Source organism: Artemia franciscana, chromosome 2 (assembly GCF_032884065.1).
Source record: "Artemia franciscana chromosome 2, ASM3288406v1, whole genome shotgun sequence".
NCBI lineage: Eukaryota > Metazoa > Arthropoda > Branchiopoda > Anostraca > Artemiidae > Artemia > Artemia franciscana.
Window position 1 is genome coordinate 61,390,669 of NC_088864.1, and position 26,792 is coordinate 61,417,460.

Here is a 26,792-nt window from a genome sequence, read left to right on the forward strand (position 1 = left end):
CTATGACTTTTAGGGGGTGTTACCCCCTATTTACCAAAATAAGGCAAATTTTCTCAGGCTCGTAACTTTTGATGACAAAGACTAAATTTTATGAAATTTATATATTTAAAATCAGCATAAAAATCCGATTCTGTTGATATATCTTTTAGTATCGAAATTCCGTTTTTTAGAGTTTCGTTTACTATTGAGCCGGGTCGCTCCTTACTACAGTTCGTTACCACGAACTGTTTGATACAGATGATAAAGTGGCAATCGCGTGGCAAAGACGTATTTGAAACTAATCAAATTATATATTATTTTAAGTAAAATAGTTGCATTCATTTGTATGTAGCTTTGTGTATTAGGGCTTTCGAAGACACCTAAGTGCAGCCAGGCTTAACAAAGGAGACTTGACGTGTAATTTTGAAATGAATAATAAGTCTTCAGTCCACAAATTTATAGAAACTTAATTTGTATTTTTAAACAGATGAAAATAACCACCTGCTAGCTACATGGTCAGAACAATGTGGGCTATTAGTGTTCGGATATTTTGCGTAATTGAAGATGAAGCATATCAAACAGTGTTCACAGTAATTTAACCAGTTGCAGGCCCAAAATACGCTTCAAGGAAGCGACACTACGAACTTTAACTGATCGTTAAAGAAAGTAGAGTTACTCCATCGCAAATAGCTGGTAATTGACTCGCAAGACAAGGGATGAACTCCCAGTGCGTAGTCTCACATTATTTAAGATAAATTCCCAAACTTGGCACTGCAATATACAAATAAATGCGAACTATCAAAGCTCTGATTTGGCACTACTAAAAAAATAATTTCACTGCTAAGGGATTTTTTTAGCTGGGCCGAATTTAAAGCTTTGACGCTTGTAGGGCCAAGCGTTTTTGTCGCTCTGTATTTGCGAGATTGTTGGGGATAGTGGAAGCACTGACAGAACGCATGTGATGAACCAAAATTATTGAAAGAGAGAGGTGATGCCGAAATTTTAAATGGCATTCTTGGGGGACATCTGAAAGTTTATAAGTGGCCACGGAAGTCTCGTGTTGTCATAAAATCAGTTTTCTCGGGATAGGCAACGCGGCAGCGGAATGTATCTGGGACTTTGATGACAAATCCAGTCAGTCCAGTTTTTGTCATTATCACTCAGTGATAATTTATGGCACCCCCTCGCGTTGTGTGCCCCTAGGACCGGGCCTTGTGAGTCTATTCGTAATTTCTGGCCTGTTTTTCAATTTACTTTATGGCAGTATTTGTGTAAGTTAAAAGCCTCTTTATTGACATCGACAACAAAATATAAAATAGCCCTTGTAACAAATGTGTAATCTTCTAATAATGTAAATTAATCTCGAAACGCTATTACCACATACTCGTTCATTATTATTCTAGTAGAAGAGCCTGTCAAAAGACAGGCACACTTATGTGAGTGCCTAAGAAAGAATATGGCACTCACAAAAATTTTAGAATCCCCACTCCCCCCTGAAAAAAACAACTTTTTCCTTAAAGTTTCTGCTCGATCTTCTACCCTTGAAAACAGGGTTGACTTGCCAACACTATGTATAAAATTCATCATTATGTTAAAAGTGTTCAGCGCATAATGAGAAATAGTCTTTTTTCGTCAAGCTTTAAGTACCCGTTTACTAGCCTTACACGGTAGAGATAAAGATTAGTGATTGGCTGAGGGTTACCGGTATAGTGGTGAAGAAAGTTCGCATTGTTTTTTTTTCGAACAATTTGATTACCTTGTGCTTCAAGATGGAAAGCATTGGCATGTCTTTTATATGTTCTTGCTAACGAACCAACCTCTTTGGAACAAAGGTGCCTAGTAGACAACCTCTTTAAAAGACTCATTGGTCAATAGAATCTCTTCGATTTTCCTGCAAATGGAGCTGATCAGCTGAGAGCCACGCGGCAAGAACACTTTTAGAAACAATAAAGCTATATATAGTACTTCATAATGGCAAATGATCACGTTTAGTCCTACTTAATTTTAATATGTTTGTGCTGTTAACCCCACCTCTCAGCTCCAGTATTAACGTTTATCAAAGTTTTTCAACTGAAGTAAGGAACAACAATAAAACTAAAAACAAACAGAATTTATTACGAGTATGAGGAGGGCTCCCCCTTCTTCAACCCTTGCTTTTTACGTTAAAGTTTGAATTTTTGTGACAGTTCTTCAAGAAAGACTGCTCAATCACAAGGCCCATTGAATTTAATTGGAAGTGTGGTTAAACATTTTTAAGACTTTAGCGTAAAGAGTGAGGATTGGAAAATCTTCCGTCAAAATTAGCGCAGTCGTGATTCTCAATTAAAGACTAAAGTCCGAAAGCTTTGAAGGACCATATTTCTTTCCAGATATTTATAAGAACATCGCGCCCCTTTTTGTTCTAGTTGGAGTTGATGAACTGCCAGCCAAAGGACAGGAGTACTTTTCCCAACAGGTGAATAACATAATACTTCATAATGGGAAACAATATTATGTAATAATCTAGAATTCAAAACTAACCGAATGAAAATGGATGAAAAGTTTTTGCATGTCCTTATAATGGCCTTGATGAATAAAACACTAGCCCCAATTTAGTGTTCACTTTACAGATGTCTTGCTAAAGTGCCAATGAAGTCACATGGTAGATAAATGAATATTGGCACTAGCTGCTGGCCGTGACAACTAGTGAATTATTTATTTCTGAAAAGTCAATTCCTTGAATTTAACTGAAGCAAAAGAACCTCAAAATAAATGAAACTACATAATTATGTTAGGAGAGGGGGGAATATTTTTCAAAAAGGGTAGATAAAAGTTGCACCAAGCCGCCTTACAGCATAACACAATTTTGACAATTTCACATAACACAAACACTCGGTAAAAGAATAAAGCTGGAATTTTATGAAGGAAAAGAATTCTTTCCATGTATTTATAGAAACTTTATGTATCTTTTTACACAGGTGGAAGTTTATCAGATGCCAACCACGTGGCAAGAATGCTTTTACAAACAATTAAGTTACATTGTAGGTTAATAGATAGAAAGATAGATATTTATTGCAACAAACGCCACTTAGGGGCCATGGCAAAAAAAAAACAAATAATACAACATAATACCACATGATACTAACTCACATAACAGGGTGTATAATAATAACTATGAAAAAGTATAACAATTGCAAGAAGAAGACAAAAACAAAAAGGCACAAAATACCATAAAACTAACATAATTACACAAAATGTCACACACATGATCCATGTATCTTAAAAGTTTTAAAGCTACACTGATCATGCTTACAAAAAAGAGAAAAGAAATGCTTCAAGCACGCCATATAAAATAACTTTTCAACATTCTTTTCTTTTCCCGCCTATCGTCCACCCTCCAAAAATTTCTCTCTTTGCTGCATGGCTACAAGCACGTGCCTCCCCACATTCTTAATAGCCACTTTACACTTTCTTTTTAAAATTCCGACAATCCAATCTTTCCCATTTACTCCAATCCCAAAAGTTTCTACCCTCAAATTCTTTAACTTCTTACAATTGCACATAAAGTGCTCTAAGTCCCCATTTTCTCCGTACATATGGCAAACAATCACAGTATGTGGTTTATGTACTGACTAAATGTCAATAATCTAAAACTCACTTTCGAAGAGTCGTGTCTTGATGAAGACCCTGGTAATTGAAATGTATAGTCTTCTTTAATCTGAACTTGGTGGGCGCAGTGGTGTGGGGAAACTGTTGCTGAATATCATCCAACTTGCTTTCCTTTTCTTGGAATTTCTAAAAAGTGGTTATCATGCCTGATTACTTCAGAATGCTGATAATAACGACGACTCGGTTTCTGATGCTCTTGTTCATCTTCAGCTCGCTTCAGCAACTCGCTCCTTATTCCGCTTCAACTCGAGATCCTTCATCGATGCCAATTTAAATATTCCAAAACAATATAGAATGGCATGTCGAGCAAAAATACGACTGTGATATGTCTATCATCCTGATATTATACCCGTACAGTTTTTTACCTTTCGTTTTGGAAAAAATTTTGAGGCGAAACTCACATAACTGAAAAATCTATTCTTGGATACAGTCATAACCAGTGAAAACAGTTGTAGGAGGTAGAATTCTCCCCATAGCCTTCACTTCCCAGTAAGTTGTCGGGAATCGGTGCCACTGGCAATAACTACAGTTACGCTCATGTAATATAGCCATACTTGTATTTTTATTTATTAAAAAGACTTTTTGACCAGTAATACGGCTAAGTGGTATCTATCATCGTCATGTTCACTTAGAAATTTTGCATTGGCTGTGGAGCCCACTAACATACTTAGCTGTTAAAAAGCCAATTTCTAATCAATTCTCTATGTTTCTTGAATGTAAGTCACAAAGAAAGACATGAGTGGAAGCAGAAGTTTTCTATAGAAGCAGATAGAATCTGTTTTTGTTTTTTTTTCAAATTTTGGGTACGTAGAAATTGCGTACGTATGGATCTAGGATGGCAGGCCTCCTACTGAAGTTCCTGCTGCTACATAGAGTGGTAAGGATGAAAAGGAATGGAGGGGGAGTTAGTTGATGTGATGACCCGAGGTGGTATTGAGCTGCAATGAGTCATGGGTAGTAGTATTGATGAAACTGATTTTATAAAACAGACCTCTTTTAGATGTTCAGTGCCAGAAGAATGGTACCAAGAAAATGTTACTATTGGTGAATGCTCAGTTCAGATGAAAAATGGAACAGAAGAGCCGTGTTCAGAATGGATCTATGATACGACCTATTATGGGAATACAATTGTTACTGATGTAAGTTTTATATTGTTATGTTTATGGGTAAGAGTTGCAAACCTTTGAAATGTTTATAAATTGGGTGCATGTATGTACGTATTGTTTCTCTTGGAAGTGGCCAAAAATTATGGGGGAGGGGATGACTTTGGCGAAACGCCAAGAATAGTCAAAATACAAGTAAATAAACGGAAAATACCGCAAATAGTATATATTAAAACTATCGAATCTTAATTGACAATATATAAGTATTAAGTTGTTGTTTATTAATTGTCTGTTTTTTATTCACTAATAGATACTTATACTTTTATGAATGAAATGTTCTCTTTTTTTTAAGGGGGGGGGATAGGGGCCTTTTTTTTTAGTATTTGTACTTACCACTTTTGACTGAGCTGCCATTGGCTATTCGATGAATATCGCTATTAGTTTTTGGCTTTTTTCTCTTATGCTGGGGAGTCATGGATTGTTAAACTGTTATTAAGCTGCATATTTGTTGTTTTATCAACAGAAGAAGCGCCTTTTTTGCTCCTACTGGTCTGTAGCTCAGTAAAAAACATGAGGTGGAGCTTCAATTCTTTTTCTGATATTGAAATAGTTAAAAAGAAAAAAAAAATACTTTTCCGAAGTTTAAAAAATTCAAATTAATTTTCCAGAAATTTTTTTTTTTAGCGTTCAAATAGTGCAGATGGCAAACAAAACAGATCTATTTTAACTCTCAGAGTTAGCTTCTTAAGGTTCATGTGATGTTGGTCATATTAGGTCTGTTAGGTCATATTAGTCTGAAGACCTAGTATAAACTAAGCATCACTTATAGATGGGATAGGAAATTTTTCTGAAGGGGTTGATTAAGAATAGTAAATTCCAATTTGTTTTTTTTATGTTTTTATACCATTCGGAATTTCCAAAAAGTTTCAGCAGTAAATTAGACAATAACAAGTCCAGCTCTACTCTATTCTTGGAGGGAGGGGGATGTTTTTTTTAGAATCTCACCATTTTCATATAACCTTGAAGGGACTGTCATATCTTACAAAAAAATTTGATAGAAACGAAAAACTATTGTGTTATTTTTGCCTTTAGAAGTGTCCTGATACGGTCCTGCTTTTAGGGGGTTATGACTGGCGTCTTAATCAATCCTTCAGCGAAAGATTTTCCAGCAATTCAGGTCGGATTTCAACTAAACCTTTGCGAAACAGCTCTTGAACAGAACACAATCGATAGCACTGTAATGCTACTAATTCTTTGGATTGTTTAAGGCTCCTTCAGGGAAGAAACTGCCGCTAATTTGTAAAGCAAGACACATGGATGAGGACGGCAGTTGCAGTGAAAGTTAAGAAGTAAATGAAGAAGTCGGAAAAAAAAGAAAAAGACAAATCTACTGTTCACCTTATAGCCTCGACAAGGACAAATTCAATAGGGGTTATACATAGTCATATCCTAGGGGGTTATATTTAGTCATATTTAGTCATAACTCCCTTTTAGGGGGGTTATGACTAGCGTCTTAATCAATCCTTCAGTGAAAGATTTTCCAGCAATTCAGGTCGGATTTTAACTAAACCCGGTGAGATATAAGAGTTCGTTTCCTACTGGAACATTCTGAACTTCCAGGCGCAACACGACCTCTGTAAGGGAAAGGGCAGTGGGATTCCGAAATTCCTTAGATTTCCGTAGAATTCAAGCAGATAATTAAAACATTGTATTTGTGGACACAGGTATCCTTAATGTGTGAAGTTCTAGATTATTCGAACGTCTTTAGTTGACTGATAAGGTGTCTGAGGACTGATGGAGTCCTTATAGAGGAGCACGAGGCTATCAGTAAAGTAAAGCCATTCGATGCTATCAGCTGTTCCACATTTGTTGAGAAGCAGATATGATCTTTTTGTAAAATCCAGATCATTCTATCTAGATCATTCTAGATCGTACTATCTAGATCATTCGAACGTTTTTAGTTGACTGACAATGTGACTGAGGACTGGTCGAGTCTTTATAGAGGAGCATGAGCCTGTCAGCAAGGTAAAGCCATTCGATGCTATCAGCTGCTCCTTATTTATTGAGAAACGGATATGATCTTTTTGTACTATCCAGTCTAAAGTAAAAGGAAGAGTGTCTAAGAAAGAGGAGGATGAACGGGACTTTAGTCAGCGTAGGTATCCTCTTTGCACAATTTAAAACTGATCTTGTTGACAGAAAAATCTGATTTATGAATAGGAATTCTACTTCGAGATTTGTTCTTGTGAATGCATCCGTTATTTTCGACACGTTAATTTAGGTTGTTACAAGATTTTGGTAATTTTAGCAAATGAATATAGAAAAAATTCTGCTAGCTTCCACATGAAAACCGGTAATTTATAATTACCGGTAATTTAACCAGATGAAACCAGATGTTACCAGATGAAAACCGGTAATTTAGTAATTTATTATTATTATTCTGTCACAGTTAAACATGTTGTGTGAACAAAATGATGCATAAACCAACTGATACACAGACAAAAAGTGAAATGCTAAGCACTTTATCATCTAAAAATCAATAAGGCTCTGAGAATTGTTTCCGTGTTGCAAATAATATTGATTTTGTAATAATTCTAGATGTAAAGAACGAGCTTGTTTCCATGGAATAGCTAACTGTAACTCATCCATTTGAAATTGCGTTGTAAATATCGATTTGAAGAGATAGACGCCCACGCAAGATTTTGTTTTAGACCCAATATTTTAGAAGTTGCAACAATTAAAAAAAAGTGTTTCTAAAATGGTGATTATAGAGAAAATATATGAAATTTTAGGAGAAATTACAGAGATCTGAATTATCTTAGGGGTGTACGGAGTGAAAGGCTCTCGTCCTGTTTAAGTGACTATGAGGAGTTTTAAATTTGAAAATGGGCCCTATGTACATATGGAAAGAGCCAGAAATAAAATCATACTGAAAAATTATATAATTCCTCAAACCACATTGCCTTTCTATTTATAATTAAAAGAAAGTGGAAATATTAGAAACGAGTAAAATCTAAGGCAGTGAACATTAATATACTGTGAGTTATTTATTTTTACAAATTGATTATAAGACAAACTAGGCCTAGGGTAGTATGTAGAAAATTGACTAATTGAAAAAAAAATCACTGAATACCTATTTTTCCCTTTTGACAAATGTGTTCAACATCTGTGTACTTACTTTTACTTGTAGCAGGACTCAAGCATCTCAGCTCTCCCCGGTGTCCAGTAGCTTCATCACTGTAATTAAATAAAAAAAACTAGTTTTTTTTTAACTGAAAGTAAGGAGCGACATTAAAACTTAAAACCGACAGAAATTACTCTGTATATGAAAAGGGCTCAACGCCCCGCTCTTTAAGCTAAAGTTTGACTCTTTTTCTTAACTCTACTTTTTAAAACAGTAAAAAACTTTAGCGTAAAGAGGGGGGCGTTAATAAGTAAAAGTTCAAATAAGGTTAAATCGTTTTTATAGACAGTGATAAATTTCACAAAAATACTAGATATATTGGTCACAAATACAGTGACAGAAATACATAGTATTTTTGTAAAATTTTTCACTGTCTATTAAAAGTTAACACTATTTGAACCATTATTTGTCGTCACAGAAAAGCAGTGGGGTCTTCAAAGTTATTGACTATTGTAATGAATGCTTAAAATAAAAAAAAAATTGGGATGAACCTTCTAACTTTACTAAAGTTAGTAATTTTGTTATTCGTGACGTAATCTAATTCTCTTAGTCTTTTAGCCCTTCTAAAAACTGCTAGTTTTTAAAAATTATCTTTGTTAGATAACACGGATTTTAGTCTTTTACTTATTTATATATTTTTTTGATTTTAGTGGAGCTTAGTGTGTGGACAGCGGTGGATGAGGGCTCTATCTCAGTCAATATTGATGTTTGGAGTCTTATGTGGAGCAATGATTCTAGGACCTTTAGCAGATAAGTGAGTTTGTTTTTTCTTATTTTTTTCCCTCGCTCAACTGAAATAATTACTTTTTTCCTTTTTCATGTCACATGAAAACCCACTTCGACTTTAATGGCCCATTTTAGCACAAAGATTGATTGCTTAGTACAATATCACGATATGAGATACATATTTTAATTGACTTATTTTTTTTCTCTTAGCAAACATGTATTTAACTATTTTTGTCGAACTTACATAAGATAATCTGCAAGGGCCTTGTAGAATAGTAGGTTTAAATGAATGTTTGACTTTTCTGATTAGTTAGGCATCACGATTTTCAGATTGTTCCAATAAAGTTGTTTCACAAATCACTCAACTTTGGGAAATATTTGTGCGTTTTCCAAAAAGTTTCCTAAACTTCAGCAATAAACTAGTGCCTCTCCAGGAAATTAACTTCCATTTGGCAGAAAGACAAGGAAACGTCAGTAAGAACAAACAAACGGCAGGAGTGACGCATAATGAAAAAACATATACTCAATTCCTCCTAATTAATAAATTATATCGTACTGCTTTTGTTCACCATACAGCTATGCAGCAGGCTTTTAAATATTGATTCTCATTGTTGCTTGTCTTTTAACCGAGGCTTTTGTCCCAGTGAGTCACCAAGTTGATTTACATCATCCTCGACTTCTTACATATTCATGTAACCTTTGGCATAATTGCTTGTGTCTTGCAATAATTCTTCCAAGAGATCCATTAGGTTACGAGGTATCCCATAATTTAAAGGATCTGCAAGGCGTTCTTCAGCAGCCTTATCAGCGTCTGAAAAGTACATTTGGCTTATGGCTCAAAATCACCTTCAGGGGCTTGTGATGATTGTGCCACTAAATTGAGTTTGTGACAAATTTCTCCAACCACTTTGATGTTGAAAACATTACGACTATTGATGGTTCCATTATCACTTGCGCTGAATGAAGCTAAAGCAAAACTTGAGTTTAAGTTCCGAATTTATTTGCGAAACTTTTTAAAGAGCATATGACGTCTTATGATAGGCCAGACCCGTTGATTTGGAAATTGTGGAGGTGGCAATGCAATTTGACCAAGCAAGCAGCAACCTCCAAATGAATCCCCTTTGTTGGCTACTCTTTTCTCGTGAAAATGGAGGACTACGCAGTGAATACATACAACCCTGAAGGGTCTCAATGACTTAATTAACACTTGCGTAGTTTACTACATCCTTATGCATCAAAAAATCAATTCTCTGGTTCAATTAATCTACTCTAACTTAGGAACTACCTAATTTCCGAATTCTAATTCAAATCTCAAAATATACTAAGTTGCTTTCTAGTAATAACAGCGGGACCAGTATCAAAATTTAAAGACTTGCCCCCTCCCCCTTCTTCCTCTTGATTGCTTGCCTACCTTTTCTTAGGTCTAGTTAAATTGTATAGAAATATATTTCTGCATTCATTAGTTTATATTTGAACTCTGTAAAAAAATCAATAAATATTTATAAATCAATCATTACCAATGGGTTATATTTCTGTCAATCCTTGTGTTTTCAGGTAGCGAAGATTTAAGATTCTGTACTGTTCTTGTCTTTTGACTAATCTTTTGGGTTTTTTGATATGGAAGATTGAAAATTTTGTACTTTTCTTGTCTTTTGAATAATCTTTTGTTTTTAGGTATGGAAGGTTGAAAATCTTGTACTTTTCTTGTGTTATGCAAGCTATATTTGGAGTTTTGGCTGCATTTTGTCATCACTACATACCTTTTTTCATCATAAAATGGGTTTTGGGAGTTTTTGGTGGAGCTGGAGCATATATGACAGGATTTGTGCTAAGTGAGTATTTAAAATTTTGTTTTTTAAGAGTTTTCATTTTCAGTTGTTGTTACTTTTTTATGATTTGATAGATATTGATAATTAGCAATCATTAAAATAAAAATGCGTTGATTAACCAGCCTCTAAAGCAACGTTCCAATCTTGAATAAAAGGGAGAGCAAGGGAGATATTGAGAGAGAGGGAGTCAGGTTTATTGTTATTTTTATGTTGAATACTGACTGTTATATGAGGAGATGCTATGAGGACCCTGATATGACGTATGGAAGGATATGCCATCGTATCTCAGTGGCAACGTAATTCTCTAGTGTAGAAGAGACCCTGGTTCAAGTTTCACACATGGCCAAATTTTTATAGCAAGTTTTAAAATCATTTAGTTCTTTTGATTTTACAGTTATGGGTAGATATTTGCTTCATAGGTTTACCTGTATTATTTATTTTTCTGCAAATTATCTAGTCTTTTTTATATTTACGTTAATGTCTAGGAACAGTCCGTGTTCGTTGTGCTTTAAAATTTGAAAATAATATTAGGCTGCGTGTAATTCAATATTATGACTGCTTTTCTTCATAAGAGACTAAAATTAGTTCACTAAAGCTCAGCTTTGTAAGGAAATTTAATAATTTCCTTAAATTAAAGGAAAGAATTAGGAATTAAGGAGGAAGAATAGAAGGAAGAATTAATTTCCTTAAATTAATTAATTGTTTCCTTAAATTTATTTATTTAAATAATTTCCTTAAATTAAAGAAATTTAATAATTTCCACTAAATGAAATTTCTAAATATTTTCTAGCTCAGTTCACAGCAGATTACCATTTTATTGCCCAAGACAGTGGGATTGAGCGATATTCTTTTCTTATATTAAATTGAATTCGAAGACTACTAATTTCGAAAACTCTATGATACTTCCTATTCTAAAAATATCAAATCAGTTATTTTAACCCTTTTTTGTTTTAAATCTTTCATAGCACAAATATTTATTATTTTTCTACAGCTGATATTTTTTCACTGTTTCTATCACCAGATGAGTAAGCCCTCGAAAGCCATATATATATATATATATATATATATATATATATATATATATATATATATATATATATATATATATATATATATATATATATATATATATATATATATATATATATTTATTTATATTTAGCGGGAGTTATTTCTCCAGATTAAACCAAGCATTTTATCAAAATGTTGAATTCTTATATTCATCTTGAATAAACCAAGTTTTGATCGAAATTCGGTCCAATTGTATCGATTGCTCGGTTTTGTTGATTTGTTTGAAGATTTTTTTTTTTTTTTTTTTTTTTTTTTTTTTTTTTTTTTTTTTTTTTTTTTTTTTTTTTTTTACATAAAGAACTGTCTTATTCTTATGTTCATTGAGTTTAGCAGCATTAATTTTTTTTTATGTACTCTTGTTTGCTATATTTGTTTTTGTTGCATTGATGCAGCTTTATTTTTGTCTAGGCCTTGTGTTTTGAGCTTGCCTCTCGATAGGTCAAGTCGGATATATTTAAACATTTATAAAAGGATATAAGGCTTATTTTGAGAATAATATCCATCGTAAAAATATGAACATTCATTAAGTATAAATGAAGTTTAGAGTAATTACGGTCCCATTTTTTTCTTATTACAGACTTCACGGCTCCATCACAGATGATGATTTGCCGATAGTCCTGGTAATTACCTGATTTTTCAATATTGAGGTATTTGTTATATCTTTTCTTGAACGCGTCAAGGGAAGGATTTTCTGGGATTATCTCTGCTGGCAATCTATTCCATTTGGCAACTGATCGCCAGGCAGAACTCATTCTCAGGCATTCTTGGCGGGGAGTACCCTGCTCAAGGTAGTCCTGAAGAGCTGTACTGTGGTGACTTGATCGCAAGGGCTTTGTCCTAACAGGAACGAGCTTCGATAGCTTTTCTAATGGAGGGTTATACATGCACTTGTAGAAAACCGACATGAATGCCACGTCAGAGTGTTCCTGGATCAGCTGTGGGGTGGGTTTTGGCTTTCGTGTTGCCAGAGGCTCCTGCGCGAACTGCTCTATTTTGAATTTGTTGGAGTTGAGCAATGTCGCTTTTAGGTGCATTAGCGAAGATAGGAGATGCATATTCCATGGCAGGTCTGATGCAGGAAAAGAAAAGTGGCAGAATAGACTAATCGGGGAGAAGATTTTTGCATCTTTGGCTAACTACTAACTTCTTGGAGCAAGAGGACCTAATTTTACTGAGATATTCAGTCCATGAGAGATCCGAAGGGAAATGAACTCCAATTAGGCGCAGTGTATCAACTCGTATTATTGCCTCTCCTTTGACGACGAAATCAGCATGAGCCCTCATATTACGTGCCTTAGTAATTAGGAGTTCATTTGTTTTCGATGTGTTAAAACTTACAAGCCATGCATCTGCCCACGCCTCAATTCTCTCCAGGTCAACCTGAAGCTCCTTGTGGGGTTCGGTGGGATCTTCGTCTTTCGCAATTTATGTTTTTGTTGTCGTGTCATCAGCAAAGTGGTGAAGTTTCTTCACAAGATTATCCCTTAGATCGTTTATGAAAACCAAGAAAAGAGTTGGCCCAAGAATACTTCCTTGGGGTACTCCTGATAAGACTGGGTGTTCTTCTGATTAGAAATGATTGAGATGGGGTTATCATTCAATAGGTTTATAAAACCTTAGCGCTTTGTCTAATCAAAAACCCCATATTACCTCCTGGGCTGGTAAAGTTCCTAATGGCAACTCTACTATTAAGCAATACTCCCTCGAGAGGCTGACCAGCCAAACTAACTTACATGTTGAGCTTCAATTTTCAAACAACACTATATTAGTAGTATGTTTATTCATTGGCATTATTACTTGAGCTAAAAGAAAACAAAGGCTGTTAAAAATTAGCGTTTGGGGTGGGTATACAATTATTTTTACAGGTAATAGGTAAAAAAAACTAAAGGCCCTTTTGGGTTTCACTTCGCCTGATAATTTTTCAGGCATTTGAAATAATCACATAAATCTAAACAAATAAATTTATTTAAAAAACCAAGCTCTAATTATTCAAGGAAAAGATGAAATATAATTACATATATAGCTAAAAATTATGACACTATTACATGATTGATTTTAGTTGCTTACGGCAAATCTTTAGTCATGAAATTGACATCTCAGACATGCTCTGAGCATTAGGAAAAGCAAAAGGTATTAGGTATGGTATTAGGTAAAGGTATTAAATACAGAAAAGAAAAGCATTAGGTGACAAGAGTGAATGTCGGAATTATCGAGGCATTAGTCTGGTCTCTGTAGGTAGCAAATTACTGAGTAATATGATACTTTGTAGACTGAGACATGCTGTAGACAAAGTTTTAAGGGAAGAACAATGCGGTTTTAGAAAAGGTAGAGGATGGGTCGACCATGTTTTCACTCTTAGGTTAATAATTGAGAAGTCCCTTCGTTGTCAAACACCTTTGGTCCTTAGTTTTATCGATTATGAGCAAGCTTTCGATTCTGTTGATAGAACAGCGTTAACAAAGGTCTTATCGTTATATGGTATACCAGAAAAATACATTAAAGTGATTTGCGCTATGTACGAGAATAATACTGCTGCGGTTAAGGTAGGAAATGAGGTTAGCAACTGGTTTTGTATTAAATCAGGAGTTAAGCAGGGTTGTGTTCTATCCCCCTTTATATGGATCATTTTGATGGACTTCGTCTTAAGGAGCACAGGAAAGGCAATTGGAGACCATGGTATCAAATGTGGAGGAAGAACGCTCCTGGACTTAGATTATGCTGATGATTTAAGCATATTAGATGAAAGTGTGAGCAAAATGAATGAATTTTTAGAGGTTTTACGAGTTCAGGGTGCTAAAATAGGCTTGAAAATTAATGTTAAGAAGACTAAGTCACTAAGGTTAGGAATAAGTGAAGATGAACAGGTGACCTTAGGTAACGAAAAGATTGATCAGGTTGGGAGCTTCAGTTACCTTGGTAGTATTATTAGTAAAGATGGTGGGAGCAGTGAAGATGTTAAAAGTAGAATAGCTAAAGCTCAGGGTGTTTTTTCACAGTTAAAAAAAGTTTGGAAGAATAGAAAGATAAGCCTAAAAACCAAGATTAGAATATTGGAAGCTACAGTGATGACAGTGGTCAAATATGGCTCTGAAGCATGGACACTCCGAAAAGCAGATGAAAATTTACTAGATGTTTTCCAGCGAAATTGCCTACGGATTATTCTGGGTACCCGGCTGACTGACCGTATTTCAAACAGTAGGTTGTACGAAAAGTGTGGTTCAATCCCGCTTTCTGGGGCTATAATGAAAGAAAGGTTGAGATGGCTAGGCCACGTTCTACGGATGAAGGATGACAGATTACCGAAGACTGTCCTTTTTGGCCAACCGTCTGGGGCTACACGGAAAGCAGGTCGTCCTTGTCTGGGTTGGGAGGATGTCATAAATAAGGATTTAAAGGAAATGGGAACTTCCTGGGAGGGTGTAAAGAGGGAGGCTTTAAATAGATTAGGTTGGAGGAGGAGCGTGCGTAGTTGTGTTGGCCTCAGGCGGCTTGGTGCTGCAGTGAGTTATTAGTAGTAGTAGTAGTAGTATTTCAAGTAAAATGCTGCAAAACACTAAATTTGGTGCAGGAGCATATTGCTAAAAATATTATCTTTATAAATCGGCTGCATAAGGCGTCTTAGAAATTGTAGGTACTTTGAATTCTCTTTTCCAAATTTTGTCGCCAAAATATCAAATTTTGATAGTGTAAATGAGTGGAGCATCATTATTTTATTTTCTTTTTTTTTGGGGGGGGGGGGTAATCTAGTGAGACACGCTGCAAAGAAGAACAAAAAAGACGGAGCGTATCCGATTGCAGTAAAAAAAAATTATCACTGGACCATTTTTTTTCTCCACATTAAACTACCCATTATTTAAAAATATTGAAATCTTATATTCATATTAAATTAACCAAGTTTCGATCGAAATTTGCTCCAATTGTATTGATTGCTCAGTTCTGGGATTCTTATGAAGTTTTGTCTGAGTTTTTTATATATATATATATATATTTTAGTATCATTACTGTTTTTTTGTACTTTTGTTTGCTATATTTTGTTGTATTGATGCATATTTACTTTTGTCCAGGCCTTGTGTTTTGAGCTTGCCTCTTGATAGGTCAAATCAGATATATGTAAACATGTATATGAAGTATATGAGGGTTATTTTGAGAATAAAATTTACCGTAATAATATAAACATTCATTAAGTGTAAATCAAGTTTAGGGTATTTATGGTCCGATTAGAAATGACTGAGCTGGGGTTGTCGTTCAATAAGCTTACAAAACCTTAACCCTTTGGCTAATCAGTTGGTCAAGTTGAAAAGAAATTATTACTATTGGCAACCCTGCTATTAAGCAGCAATCTCTGGAGAGAGTGACTGTTCAACCTATCTTACATGTGGATCTTCAATTTTCATACAATACTGTAGAGTAGTTGGTTCATGCAGTAGCATTATCACTAGAGCTAGAAGAAGACAAGAGCTGTTAAAAATTGGAGTTCGGAGTAGGTGTACAGTTTTTATCACAGTTACTAGAAAAATAAACTTTTGGTCCTTTTGACCCCACTTCGGCTGATGATTTTTCAGACATGTCAAATAAACACATAAATCTAAATAAATAAATCTAATTAAAAAAGATTATAAATAAATTAAATCATAAAACTACAAAATTTATAAAATAATAAAATTAAAATTAATGAAATTGTAAAACAAATCAAAATAAATTATAATTAAATTTAGAGTAAACAAATAAATGTCTAAATTAAAAAAATACTAAAAATTATGACGTTATTACATGGTGAATTTTAGTTGTTATCGGCCACTTCATTTATGAAACTGGCATCTCAGAATTGCTCTAGGCATTAGGAAAAGCAAGTATTTATAGGCTAAGAAATTAGAAAAATTCATAATAACGTCTGTTGGAAAATAATTTCTTTTTAAGTATCGTTGATTGTTTCTACCAATGAAGGATCAATTGTCTATAGATTTTGCGCTTTATATTATGATTTAGCATGTTAGACTGTGTTGCTCGTTATTTTTTTTGGAATGGGGGTCAGTTGCGGGCAATGCTGCAACAAGTACTCCAAATTTTTACTTAAGTATCAAGTTCTCGTTGTTGTTTTTTTTTTTTTTTTTTTACTTAAATATTAAGCAATAAGTACTTTCCAAATTCTTACTTAAGTATCAAATATCAAGTACTTTCCAAAACTGTACTTAGGTAATATTTCTAGTACTAGCCATTCTGAAGGCTTCTTAGCCCCTTCCCTTGCCTATAAAATGTCCCCTGTCATTCCTCTCTTGGAAATCTTAATCAAGAACCAGAATTTCCGTTTTATCGTTTTTAACCGTTTCCCTTGTTTGGCTGGTATACACCCAATGAAGTCCAAAAAAATAATCTTAACCAATTTTCAACACAACGGCTTGAAAGAAAAAGACTATCAAAACAATTAAGTGCAGTCACAAAACTTTTGATTGCATCAGACAGATCACATGACAGGATTAATACAGTGCACATAGAATTGAACTTCTGGCGATTAGTGTTCAGTCAAATCTGGCACGGTTGAAAAAAATACAGGGTTATTCTGAAACATGTCGGAATGGTGGAAAAAATATTGAAAATAGAAAAATAAACTTTGGATTGGCTTTAAAACAGATAAAAGGTAATAAAGTAGTTCATTCTCTGATTCAATAAGTAAAAACCTTAGCAACAAAAAAACTCAAATTTAAAAGTAAGGAGCCAAGTTAGTCAGTTGCAGACTTTTTTAATAAGAGTAATTAAAGCTCAATAATCAAAAATCAAAAATTAATTGATGGCATGTCTCGCCCTCGGCACCTTTACAAGAAAACTGCCTCCAGTTTTTAAGTTAAATTTCAGACACGCTATGAAAATGAAAGGCATCTATATCCTTGGCTGGTTATCACTCAACCAAGCTGCATGGTCTGTAGTCAATTCAGATGGTCGGTAAAACTACCTACAAACATATATTATAAAATCACGGGCCTGCAGCAAGCCGCTGATTCAGACGCATTCCATACGGCTGGTCAACTGCAGAATGAATGAATGAATCAATGAATGAACTTTATTATCCGTAAAAGTATAAAAAAAACCACAAAGTACGGAGTATTATAAATTAACAAAAATAAAAACGATAAACAGCAAGAAAAATATTCAAACTAAGTAAAGACAACATGGACTAATCAACCAGTATCAATATGGAAAAAAGGCTGCAGAGGGTCGTAAACGTGAATAAAGTAGATAGTCTTTTTACATAAATCATCACTGAAAGACCGAATCTAAGAAGGCATATCTATTAAACCATTCGAGCAATTGTTTTTCTGTTTTGGTGCCATCTAGGAAGCCGGAGGAAGATTTTGCAATATCTGAAAAAAGCCACACATAGAGTATGGGGATTTTTCTTACGAAACAGATGAGCCATGCCTGATAAAAACAAAAGCAAAGGGGTGCAATAAGCGTTATAAATCATGCACAAACCGTTGCGGTTGTAACGGCTTTTGTTTGGGGATATTTTTCCGTAAGCGACTCGTAGGTTTTTCACGGCTTGATTCACTAGGGGTGAAAAGGTAGTGGAAAGTGTTGGACCGAAACACAGACCAAGCCAACTAACTAAAGAAGAACATGGCAGAATTGCAGTCCCAGCAACGAATGGAGCGACCGGTCTGTTAAAACAAATAAACTCGCATTTAGACGTATTAACTGACAGTTCAATCTTAGATAGCTCATTGGTTAATATAGTAAAATTGGAATGCTTTCCAATTTTCCACGGCGAGTCCGGGCAACAAGAAGAACGTCGTCTGCATTTGCAACAGAAGACAGACCAATATTACCGTAAGAAACAGAACTTTTAAGGGGACGCAGGCACGATGCAAGCACACATTTAAATATACTAGAAGACAATACGGCAGAAGTTGCAACCTATCTATTTCTAGCAGCAGTTTTCACACCATGAAGTGGCAAAAACCTTGAGACTAAGTCGAAATTCTTCTGTGAAAAAAGGAATAAAACAAGAGCTCATATGGCACTTGTGACGAGGTCGTAATAGCCAAGAGCTCATATCAGTTTTTCATTCAGAGTTCAAGGAGTTAACAACAAAACCAGATTTCATTTCTTTCGGATAACATCCATGCTTACATTTAGACAAATTGTGTAACTAACTAGTTTAAACCAAGATTGAAATAACGTTTCTCTCCTGCGTGGCTTTGAGCCAATATTGTGATTTTTTTCGAATGGTGAAAAAAAAGTCTTATTGCTAATTAACGATACTGGATCAAATCAAGGAGTGTTAAAGGTTTTACATTTTGCACTTTGATAAGTTAATAAGGGTGTAAATGGCAGTCCAAACACGAGAGGCCGAGAAAATGCAAAATGCCCAGTTCTTGCAAGAAATTAATTTTAAACTGGATTTATTACCGGTGCTTTCGCAGAAAGTTAATACGATTCCTGAACTTTCGGATAGCATTGATGCCATACAAGTACAGTTAAGTAGCATTATTACGCAGTTATCTAACAATGCTAAGACAAACGATGAAATTAAAAAAGAGCTGGAAAATGTGAAATCTAACCTAGTAGTCTCTTATGAACGAGCCAACAAGCTTGAAGCAGGTCAGAAAAGAACGAATTTAATCTTCTATAATTACACCCCTCAACAACTCGGCGATTCTACTCTGAAGCAAGAAATAACGGGGTTATTAAATCGTACTATGCCGTCTCTCGGAATAAATCGAAATGATATACGTGACATTTTTCTATTGAAATCAGGGCCGATAGTAGTAAAGCTAAACTCGGTTGAAATCAGAGACTATATTTTAAGAAACAGCTCCGCATTAAGGTTTGGTTTATCGGTGGCTCCGGATTACACAGCTATACAAAGGGAGGCCCGTAAACATTTAAAGGAAATGTTGACTACTGCGCAAAATGACGGCCGTGATGCAAAATTACGAGGTGACAAACTATTCATCGAAGGCCGAATATTCAGGTACGATGGAAATTCAATAGTCGAGATTAAGCGTAATTTGAAGCCAGTACAAAATTCTGGTCCACCCTTTAGTGCTAGGCTCCCAAATGATCCCAATAATATTCCGATGAGGCTAGTTAGTGATGCCAGTGATAGTGATACTGAGACATTAGTACCATCGACCAGCACTCCACAGGCAGTATCGACAGCTAAAAGCCATGCTAGTGCTATTGTCAGTCCAAATGACTTGTATCGACCAGGTACTCGTAATGTAGCACCCAAAGGAAGCCATTCGCCAAGAAAGAAGTTTAATGAAAGAAATCGTGGTGGTTTTTCACGTGATTTTTATGACAATAAACACCGAAGTGTGTTAGCGGATATAAATAACCGCAGTCGTAAGTATTATCATGTTGCCTTTCCCCTGACTAAGACTAGTAACGAGCAATCTCAACCAAAGGCTAGTGATGTTAACGTGATAACAGAAGGCGTAGAAACATAGGATATAGAGGGCCATATACTGAGTCTAGTGTCATGGAACATACAAGGATTACGTGATAAGTTGACCTATTTATATGACGATTTATTTTCGTTTGATGTGATTTCGCTGATTGAAACATGGAACGATTGTTCTCCTATATCACCTCTCCCCGGGTATTTCGTTGAACAGACCGTGCGTAATGTAGCAAGAAATAATAGACATTATGGTGGCATTTTGGTTTTGGTTAAAGCATCTGCTATTGACGGTTATAAGAGAATTAGTAGTAGATCTAAAAACTTGCTTTGGCTGTCTATTTATTTGAAATGTGGGAAGCAATTAATTTTGGGGGTATTGTATATACCTCCACAGAATAGTTCGTATAATCGAAAAAATACTTGAAAAATTTTAGGAGAAGAATTTTTGTTAATACAAGAAAGCTATAGAGATCTGAATTGTGTGTTAATGGGGGATTTCAATGCTTATACTGGCCTGGAGGCTGAGATCCCAGATGTGTTGATCCCAGATTTAGGTGATTTTGTCCCAATTTGTTATAGAATACCACGAAGCAACAAGGATGAAAAAAGAAAAATAAATGTATGGGGAAGAAAACTCTTGGCGTTTTGTGGGGAACATGGTCTGATGATTGCGAATGGTAGGTTTGGGAATGATAAGGGTAGGGGCGAGTTCACTTGCCTTTCGGGTCCAACTCCAAGTGTTGTAGATTATGTGCTAATTAATACGCAATTTGTACCTGAATCAATAAATATGGGAGTATTAGATTTAGTTGGATCTGATCATAGAGCTATTATGCTTGAGATGAAGATTGGGCAGTTTGTGAACCACGGTTCACGAGTAAGAAATTTCTACAATGCGGATTATAGAAAAATAGGTTTAGAAAAACGAATTAGAAATGATTTAACTGATAAAGATATTGAGGCATTTAAAAGGGAGCTCTTGGAATCGCATGTAAAAAATAAGTTGAAAGCGTTAGAAGACAATGAAAAAGATGCACATAGTGTAATTATGCTGTTAAATGAAATAATGGGCAGTTGTGCAGAATCATGTGGCCTGACTAAAAAATTAAAAAAGAATGAGGGATATTTTGACTTGGATTGCAAGTTAATGAAAGAAGAATCAAAATATTTATTAAATCGTTTGAATGAATTTGATAGCGCGGAAGATCAAAGTCTGAGATTAACTAAATATAAAGATAAAAGAAGAGAATATAAAAGTTTAATAAAAAGAAAAAAAAGAGTACGAGAATAAAAAGAAACTGGACATTGCTGATGATTTTAGAAATAAAGACTTTAAAAAGTTTTGGGGCTATATAAAGAATGATAGTGGAAGGGGAAATGTTAATACCCAGGCTGTTCCGGAAGCTGATTCATGGCCTGATTACCTAAATAATTTAGAAGGTGATTGTGCAGATCTTCAGGAGGTAGCGCATACCCCAGAGATGGTTATTTATCCCATGAGGGAACATGATTACGATTTAGTGGGTGATGTGAATGGCCAAGAGATTAAGTCAATATTTAAAAATTTAAAAGGTGGTACTGCTGCGGGTGTTGATGGTATACCAATATTGTTATTTAAGAATTTTCTTTCCATTTTGATGCCGATAATTGTTCTTCTTTGTAATAAGGTGTTAACGTCAGGGCAATGGCCAAGCGCTTGGAAGACATCATTGTTTATACCCCTTTTTAAGAGAGGAAACCCGAAGGCTCATGAAAATTATCGTTTAATAGCGCTTGTCCCTGCTTTAAGTAAGGTTTTGGAGAAAATATTAGATACCAGGCTTTCCAATTGGTTAAATAAAAATAATTTAATGCATGAGGAACAAGGAGGTTTCAGGACAGGGTATGGGACGGCAGATAGTGAGTTTATTTTAAAGGCATTAATAGATAAATATGGAAAGTGTAAAACTTGTCTTTATATGGGATTTCTGGATCTCCATAAGGCTTTTGATAGTATCGACAGAGAGTTATTGAATGATGCCATGCTAAATATTGGCCTTCCCCATTAATTTGTTACATTGATAGTGAGCATGTGTACTTGTGTGAGTGGAATCATTCAAGTTGGTAATAGGTTTTCGAAGCTTTTTGATATTAAGCGGGGAATAAAACAGGGCAGCACCCTTTCACCTAAGTTGTTTAATATTTTTATTAATGATGTTGTTAACTTCCTAGAGAATAGATGGGCTCCGAAAGTTAGCCTAGGGACTCAAAAACTATCTCTCTTATTATTTGCAGATGATATTGCTTTGGTGGCTAATAAACCGCAAGATCTACAGACTCTTTTGAATCTCATAGAAGAATATTTGCAGATAAAAAAATTAAGGCTGAATACTGAAAAGAGCGAAGTTGTTATTTCTAAAAAAAGGAGGATTGGGGGCGATGAAAAGTATACATTTAAATTTGATAGAACTATTTATAAGTAAAAGAATAAAATATTTAGGCTTTATCTTATCGGAAAATGGAAGCCTAAGGAGTCATGTTGATGAAATAATTAAGAGAGGTAGGGTGGCCATGTCAGCAATATTTAGAAACCCGACGATAATGGGGATTAAAAACCTAAAAATGCATAAAAGAATATTTAACACAAAAATTTTACCCGTGATAGAATATGGAGCAGAGATATGGGTTGGAGAAACGGTACTGCAACTGGAGTCCCTTCAGCTCCAGTACTATAAAAGAGTGTTTGGTCTACATCAGACAACTCATTCACAGATTCTGAAAGGTGATATGGGCCTGTTTTCTTTAAAGCTATGTAGGTATATTTTAATGCTTAGATTCTGGTTGAAGTTAACTAAGAGTAGTGAAGATAGACTAGTAAGAGTGGCATATGAAGAGATGTTGAAATGTGGTTTAAAAACTTCGTGGCCATCCCAAATTAAGTCATTACTAGAAAAAGTAGGAATGCCTTATTTATGGAATAATGGTCTTTGCTCTAGTGATGTACCAAAAAATTTAAAAAGCCAGGTACGATTTATATTAGAGAATCAGGAAATTCAGCATTGGCAAGGGCTGGTTTTAGATTCTACAACCCTACAACATTATAATCAGGCAAAACCTTGCTTTGGAGAGGAAGTTTTTTTTAAATTTAATTTACCGGCTATGATTCTACGTCGTTGGATTCAGCTTAGGGCGAATTGTCTTCCAATCCAGAACAGGCAAAAAACGTTCGACAAAAATAAAATGATAGTTGGTCCTGATAGGCGGTATGTTTGTCCCCTTTGTAAATATGATGATGTTGACTTGAATCATTTTCTCCGGAAATGCCCGGTGCTCTTGGATTTACGGGAAATTTATTTGCATGGGATTAATTTGATGCTTCCGGGTATTCTACAAAATAGTAACCCAACCACAATATTTCGAGTGGGAGTATATATAGATAAATCCTTAATAAAAAAGAAAAAGTTTTATATGACTAATTTCTTTTGTAGTTAGATTAGGCACTTTTTGCGTTGAATTCTGTTTTTTTGTGCGTGTTCGTACTATTGTTAATTTCCTTGCTTGTTTGTTATTTATTTATATTTTTGTGTGTATATGGCCCATGGGTTTTTGAAATACACCTATCTATCTATCTATCCATCTATGGCATGAGCTCTAGCAAAATTATAAGAACAATAGATTAATTTAAAAGAAAAATCAGAGGCTTAATGTTGATCGGCATTTAAAATAAGAGCTCTGAGACACAAAGTCCTTTTAAATATCAAAATTCATTAAGATCCAATCACCCACACACAAGTTAAAAATACCTCATTTTTCTAATTTTTCCTCTCCCTTCAGCCCCCCCCCCAGATGGTTGAATCGGGAAAATCAACTTTATCAAGTCAATTTGTGCAGGTCCCTGACACGCCTACCAATTTTCATTGTCCTAGCACGTCCAGAAGTACCGAACTCCCCAAAGCACTGGACCCCCCTAATTACCCCAAAGAGAGTGGGTCCAGTCCGGTTTTGTCAATCACGTATCTACGACATTTGCTTATTCTACCCACCAAGTTTCATCCCGATCTCTCCACTCTGAACGTTTTCCAAGATTTCCGGTTTCCCCCCTCCAACTCTCACCCAATGTCACCAGAACTGGTCGGGGTTAAAATAAGAGATCAGAGACATGAGTTGCTTTTTAATATCAAATTCAAAATATCTCACGATCGGTCATCCGCTCTTAAGTTAAAAATACCTCAATTTTTGTAATTTTTCCGAATTAACATGCCCTCCAACCCCAACCCCACCCCCACCCCCACCCCCAAAGAGAGTGAATCCATTTCGGTTATGTCAATCACGTATCTAGGACTTGTGCTTATTCTTACCACCAAGTTTCATCCTGATCACTTCACTCTAAGCGTTTTCCAAGATTTCCGGTCCCCCCAAATCCCCCCAATGACACTGGATCCGGTCAGGACGTAAAACATGAGATCTGAGTTACGAGGTCCTTCTAATATGAAATTTCATCCGATGAAATTCAAGATCCGATCACTCCTTCGTAAGTTAAAAATACCCCATTTGTTCTAATTTTTCAGAATTAACCCTCCCCCCAACTCTCCAAAAGAGAGTGAATTTGTTCTGTTTATGTCAATCACGTATCTAGGACTTGTGCTTATTTTTCCCACTAAGTTTCATCCCGATCCCTCCACTCAGAGCATTTTCCAAGATTTTAGGTTTCCCCCTCCAATGTCACCTGATCCGATCGGAATTTAAAGTAAGAGCTCTGATACATGATATCCTCCTAAATATCAAATTTAATTAAGGTCCGTTCTAATTTTTCCTAATTAACTGTCCTCCCACTCCCCCCCATATGGTTGAATCGGGGAAACAACTATTTCAAATTTAATCTGGTCTGGTCCCTGATACGCCTGCCAAATTTCATAGTCCTAGCTTATCTGGAAGTGCCTAAACTAGCAAGACCGGGACTGACAGACCGACAGACCAACAGAATTTGCGATCACTGTATGTCAGCTGGTAAATACCATGTGCCATACAAAGTAATTTTTCTCTGGGAATGGAATGTTTGGTTGAAGGTTGGCTTCAGTATGACTTATTTTGGAAAAGGGCGTTTCCAGGCTTTGGGCAAGCCATGGGTGGAAGTAGTCATAGGCCCTACTAAACTGAAAGAAAACTCGACTTTCTTAAAACTTGAAACCCCCTCCCCCTCGCCCTATTTTAGATCTGGCTTGTGATATCAGAGCTCGATATGAGCCCTGATCCTAGTCATCTTTGGTCTAGCTTTCATTTGGATCCGTTGCTCCGTTCGCAAGTTATACTAAATTAAACCAAAAGCTTCACTGAGATCCATCAATCTCTCGCAAGCTACACTGAATTAAATGAAAAAATCAACTTTTAATTAAGCTTGGGTCTTCATCCCAAAACTCAATGCATACCATACTCTTAGGCATCTTTATTCAATTTTCATCGAAATTCATCTCCATATGCAAGTTACAGTGAATTCAATAAAAACTTGAATTGTTTTTTAACACTTAAAGCCCCATTGCCCTTATTAAGCTCAATTTTAAATCCAAATAGTTCAATTTCAATAAAAATCTGACTGGCGGTTCTCCCGGTATACTCGATTGCACAGACGGGCGGACAGACAGACAGATCTCAAAAACCTATCTTGATGGATATTTTCCACTATCCAAATAGGTGATGATACCTGGATGATGATATGCCATTGTTTTCCTTTTTTTGGATCCAATTAGCCAACATGGCTACCTAAGACGTTGCAAAATCCGTTCGTCCGTCTGTCTGTCTGTCCGTCCGTCTGTGTAATCACGTATAGGGGGAGAAACGCTGGTTTGATTTGGATGAAAACTTTGATGGCCAGATGTAGTGCCAAGGATCATGAGACACATCAAGTTGAAAGATGAAGACCTTTGCTCAAATAAAACAGGGGGAGAGGGCTTTACCTGCTAAAAACAGTTTTTCGTTTAATTCAGAGTAACTTGCGACTGGAGTAGTGGATCTGAATGAAAATTGAACCAAAGAGGCCTAAGACCATGACACATATCAAGTTTTGAGATAAAGACCCTAGCTCAAATTTAACAGGGGGGAGTGGGTTTTAATTCTTGAAAAATTTAGCTTTTCTATTTAATTCAGTATAACTTGCAAATGGAGTAACGGATCCGAATGAAAACTAGACCAAAGATGCCTAAGATCAGGGCTCATATCAAGTTCTGGTATCACAAACCCTATCTCAAAGAGAGCGAGGGGGAGAGGGTTTCAAGTCTTAAGAAAGTTGAGTTTTCCTTTATTTCAGTAGGACCTATAACTTATGAATGGAGTGAAAAATCTGAAATCAGATTCGTCTGAATACCTGAATTTGCTGGAACGAATTTGACAAAATACCACTGCATTGGATCCATCTAGAATTGTCTAGACTTGTTTATTGTATACAACATTTAGATGGGCAAAGATTCATAGCTTCAGTAGTTTTACCAATAATATGGTCCTGAAGATGATGAAAGGGTGGAAATCTGGTTCAGTTGACGAGATGACAAAACTTAAACACTAACGTCAGAAATATAAGCCCAAATTGACTACACTATGCGACATTTAGCACAAAACAAGGGATTTTAGCTCACTGTCCTCCAGTGAACTGTGAAATAATTTCAATTTTCTTTGTTATATAGCTTTTAAACAAAAATTAAACCAAGTGTTAATCATACTATAATTTTTTTTTCGTCAAAAACAAATACCTTATTTCATATCCAAAAATAGGGCCTGGAGCTATACCTGAGTTTGCTCTAAATCTAAAGGTGATGTTTTCTTGTATATTGCCAAAAACACACACACAAAATTTCTGTGTCAAAGGTAAAGTATTTGAAAAA

At 35.5% G+C, this 26,792-nt stretch overlaps 1 protein-coding gene across 9 annotated transcripts in view; it reads left to right on the plus strand.

Moving 5' to 3' along the window:
• The window catches only part of LOC136043891 (organic cation transporter protein-like), a 103,030-nt gene that overhangs the window by 45,040 nt on the left and 31,198 nt on the right, over positions 1–26,792 (plus strand). For 8 of the 9 annotated variants that reach the window (XR_010621746.1, XR_010621748.1, XR_010621747.1 and 5 more), the window contains 3 exons: positions 4,628–4,766; positions 8,565–8,668; positions 10,315–10,472. Coding sequence is in view for 6 of the 9 variants with exons in the window: in XM_065728912.1 (XP_065584984.1) it covers positions 4,628–4,766; positions 8,565–8,668; positions 10,315–10,472 (401 nt within the window). In the remaining 3 variants the exon portion in view is untranslated. Of the gene's footprint in view, positions 1–2,348; positions 2,435–4,627; positions 4,767–8,564; positions 8,669–10,314; positions 10,473–26,792 lie in introns of all 9 variants that reach the window. The other variant, XM_065728916.1, reaches the window with a different exon arrangement.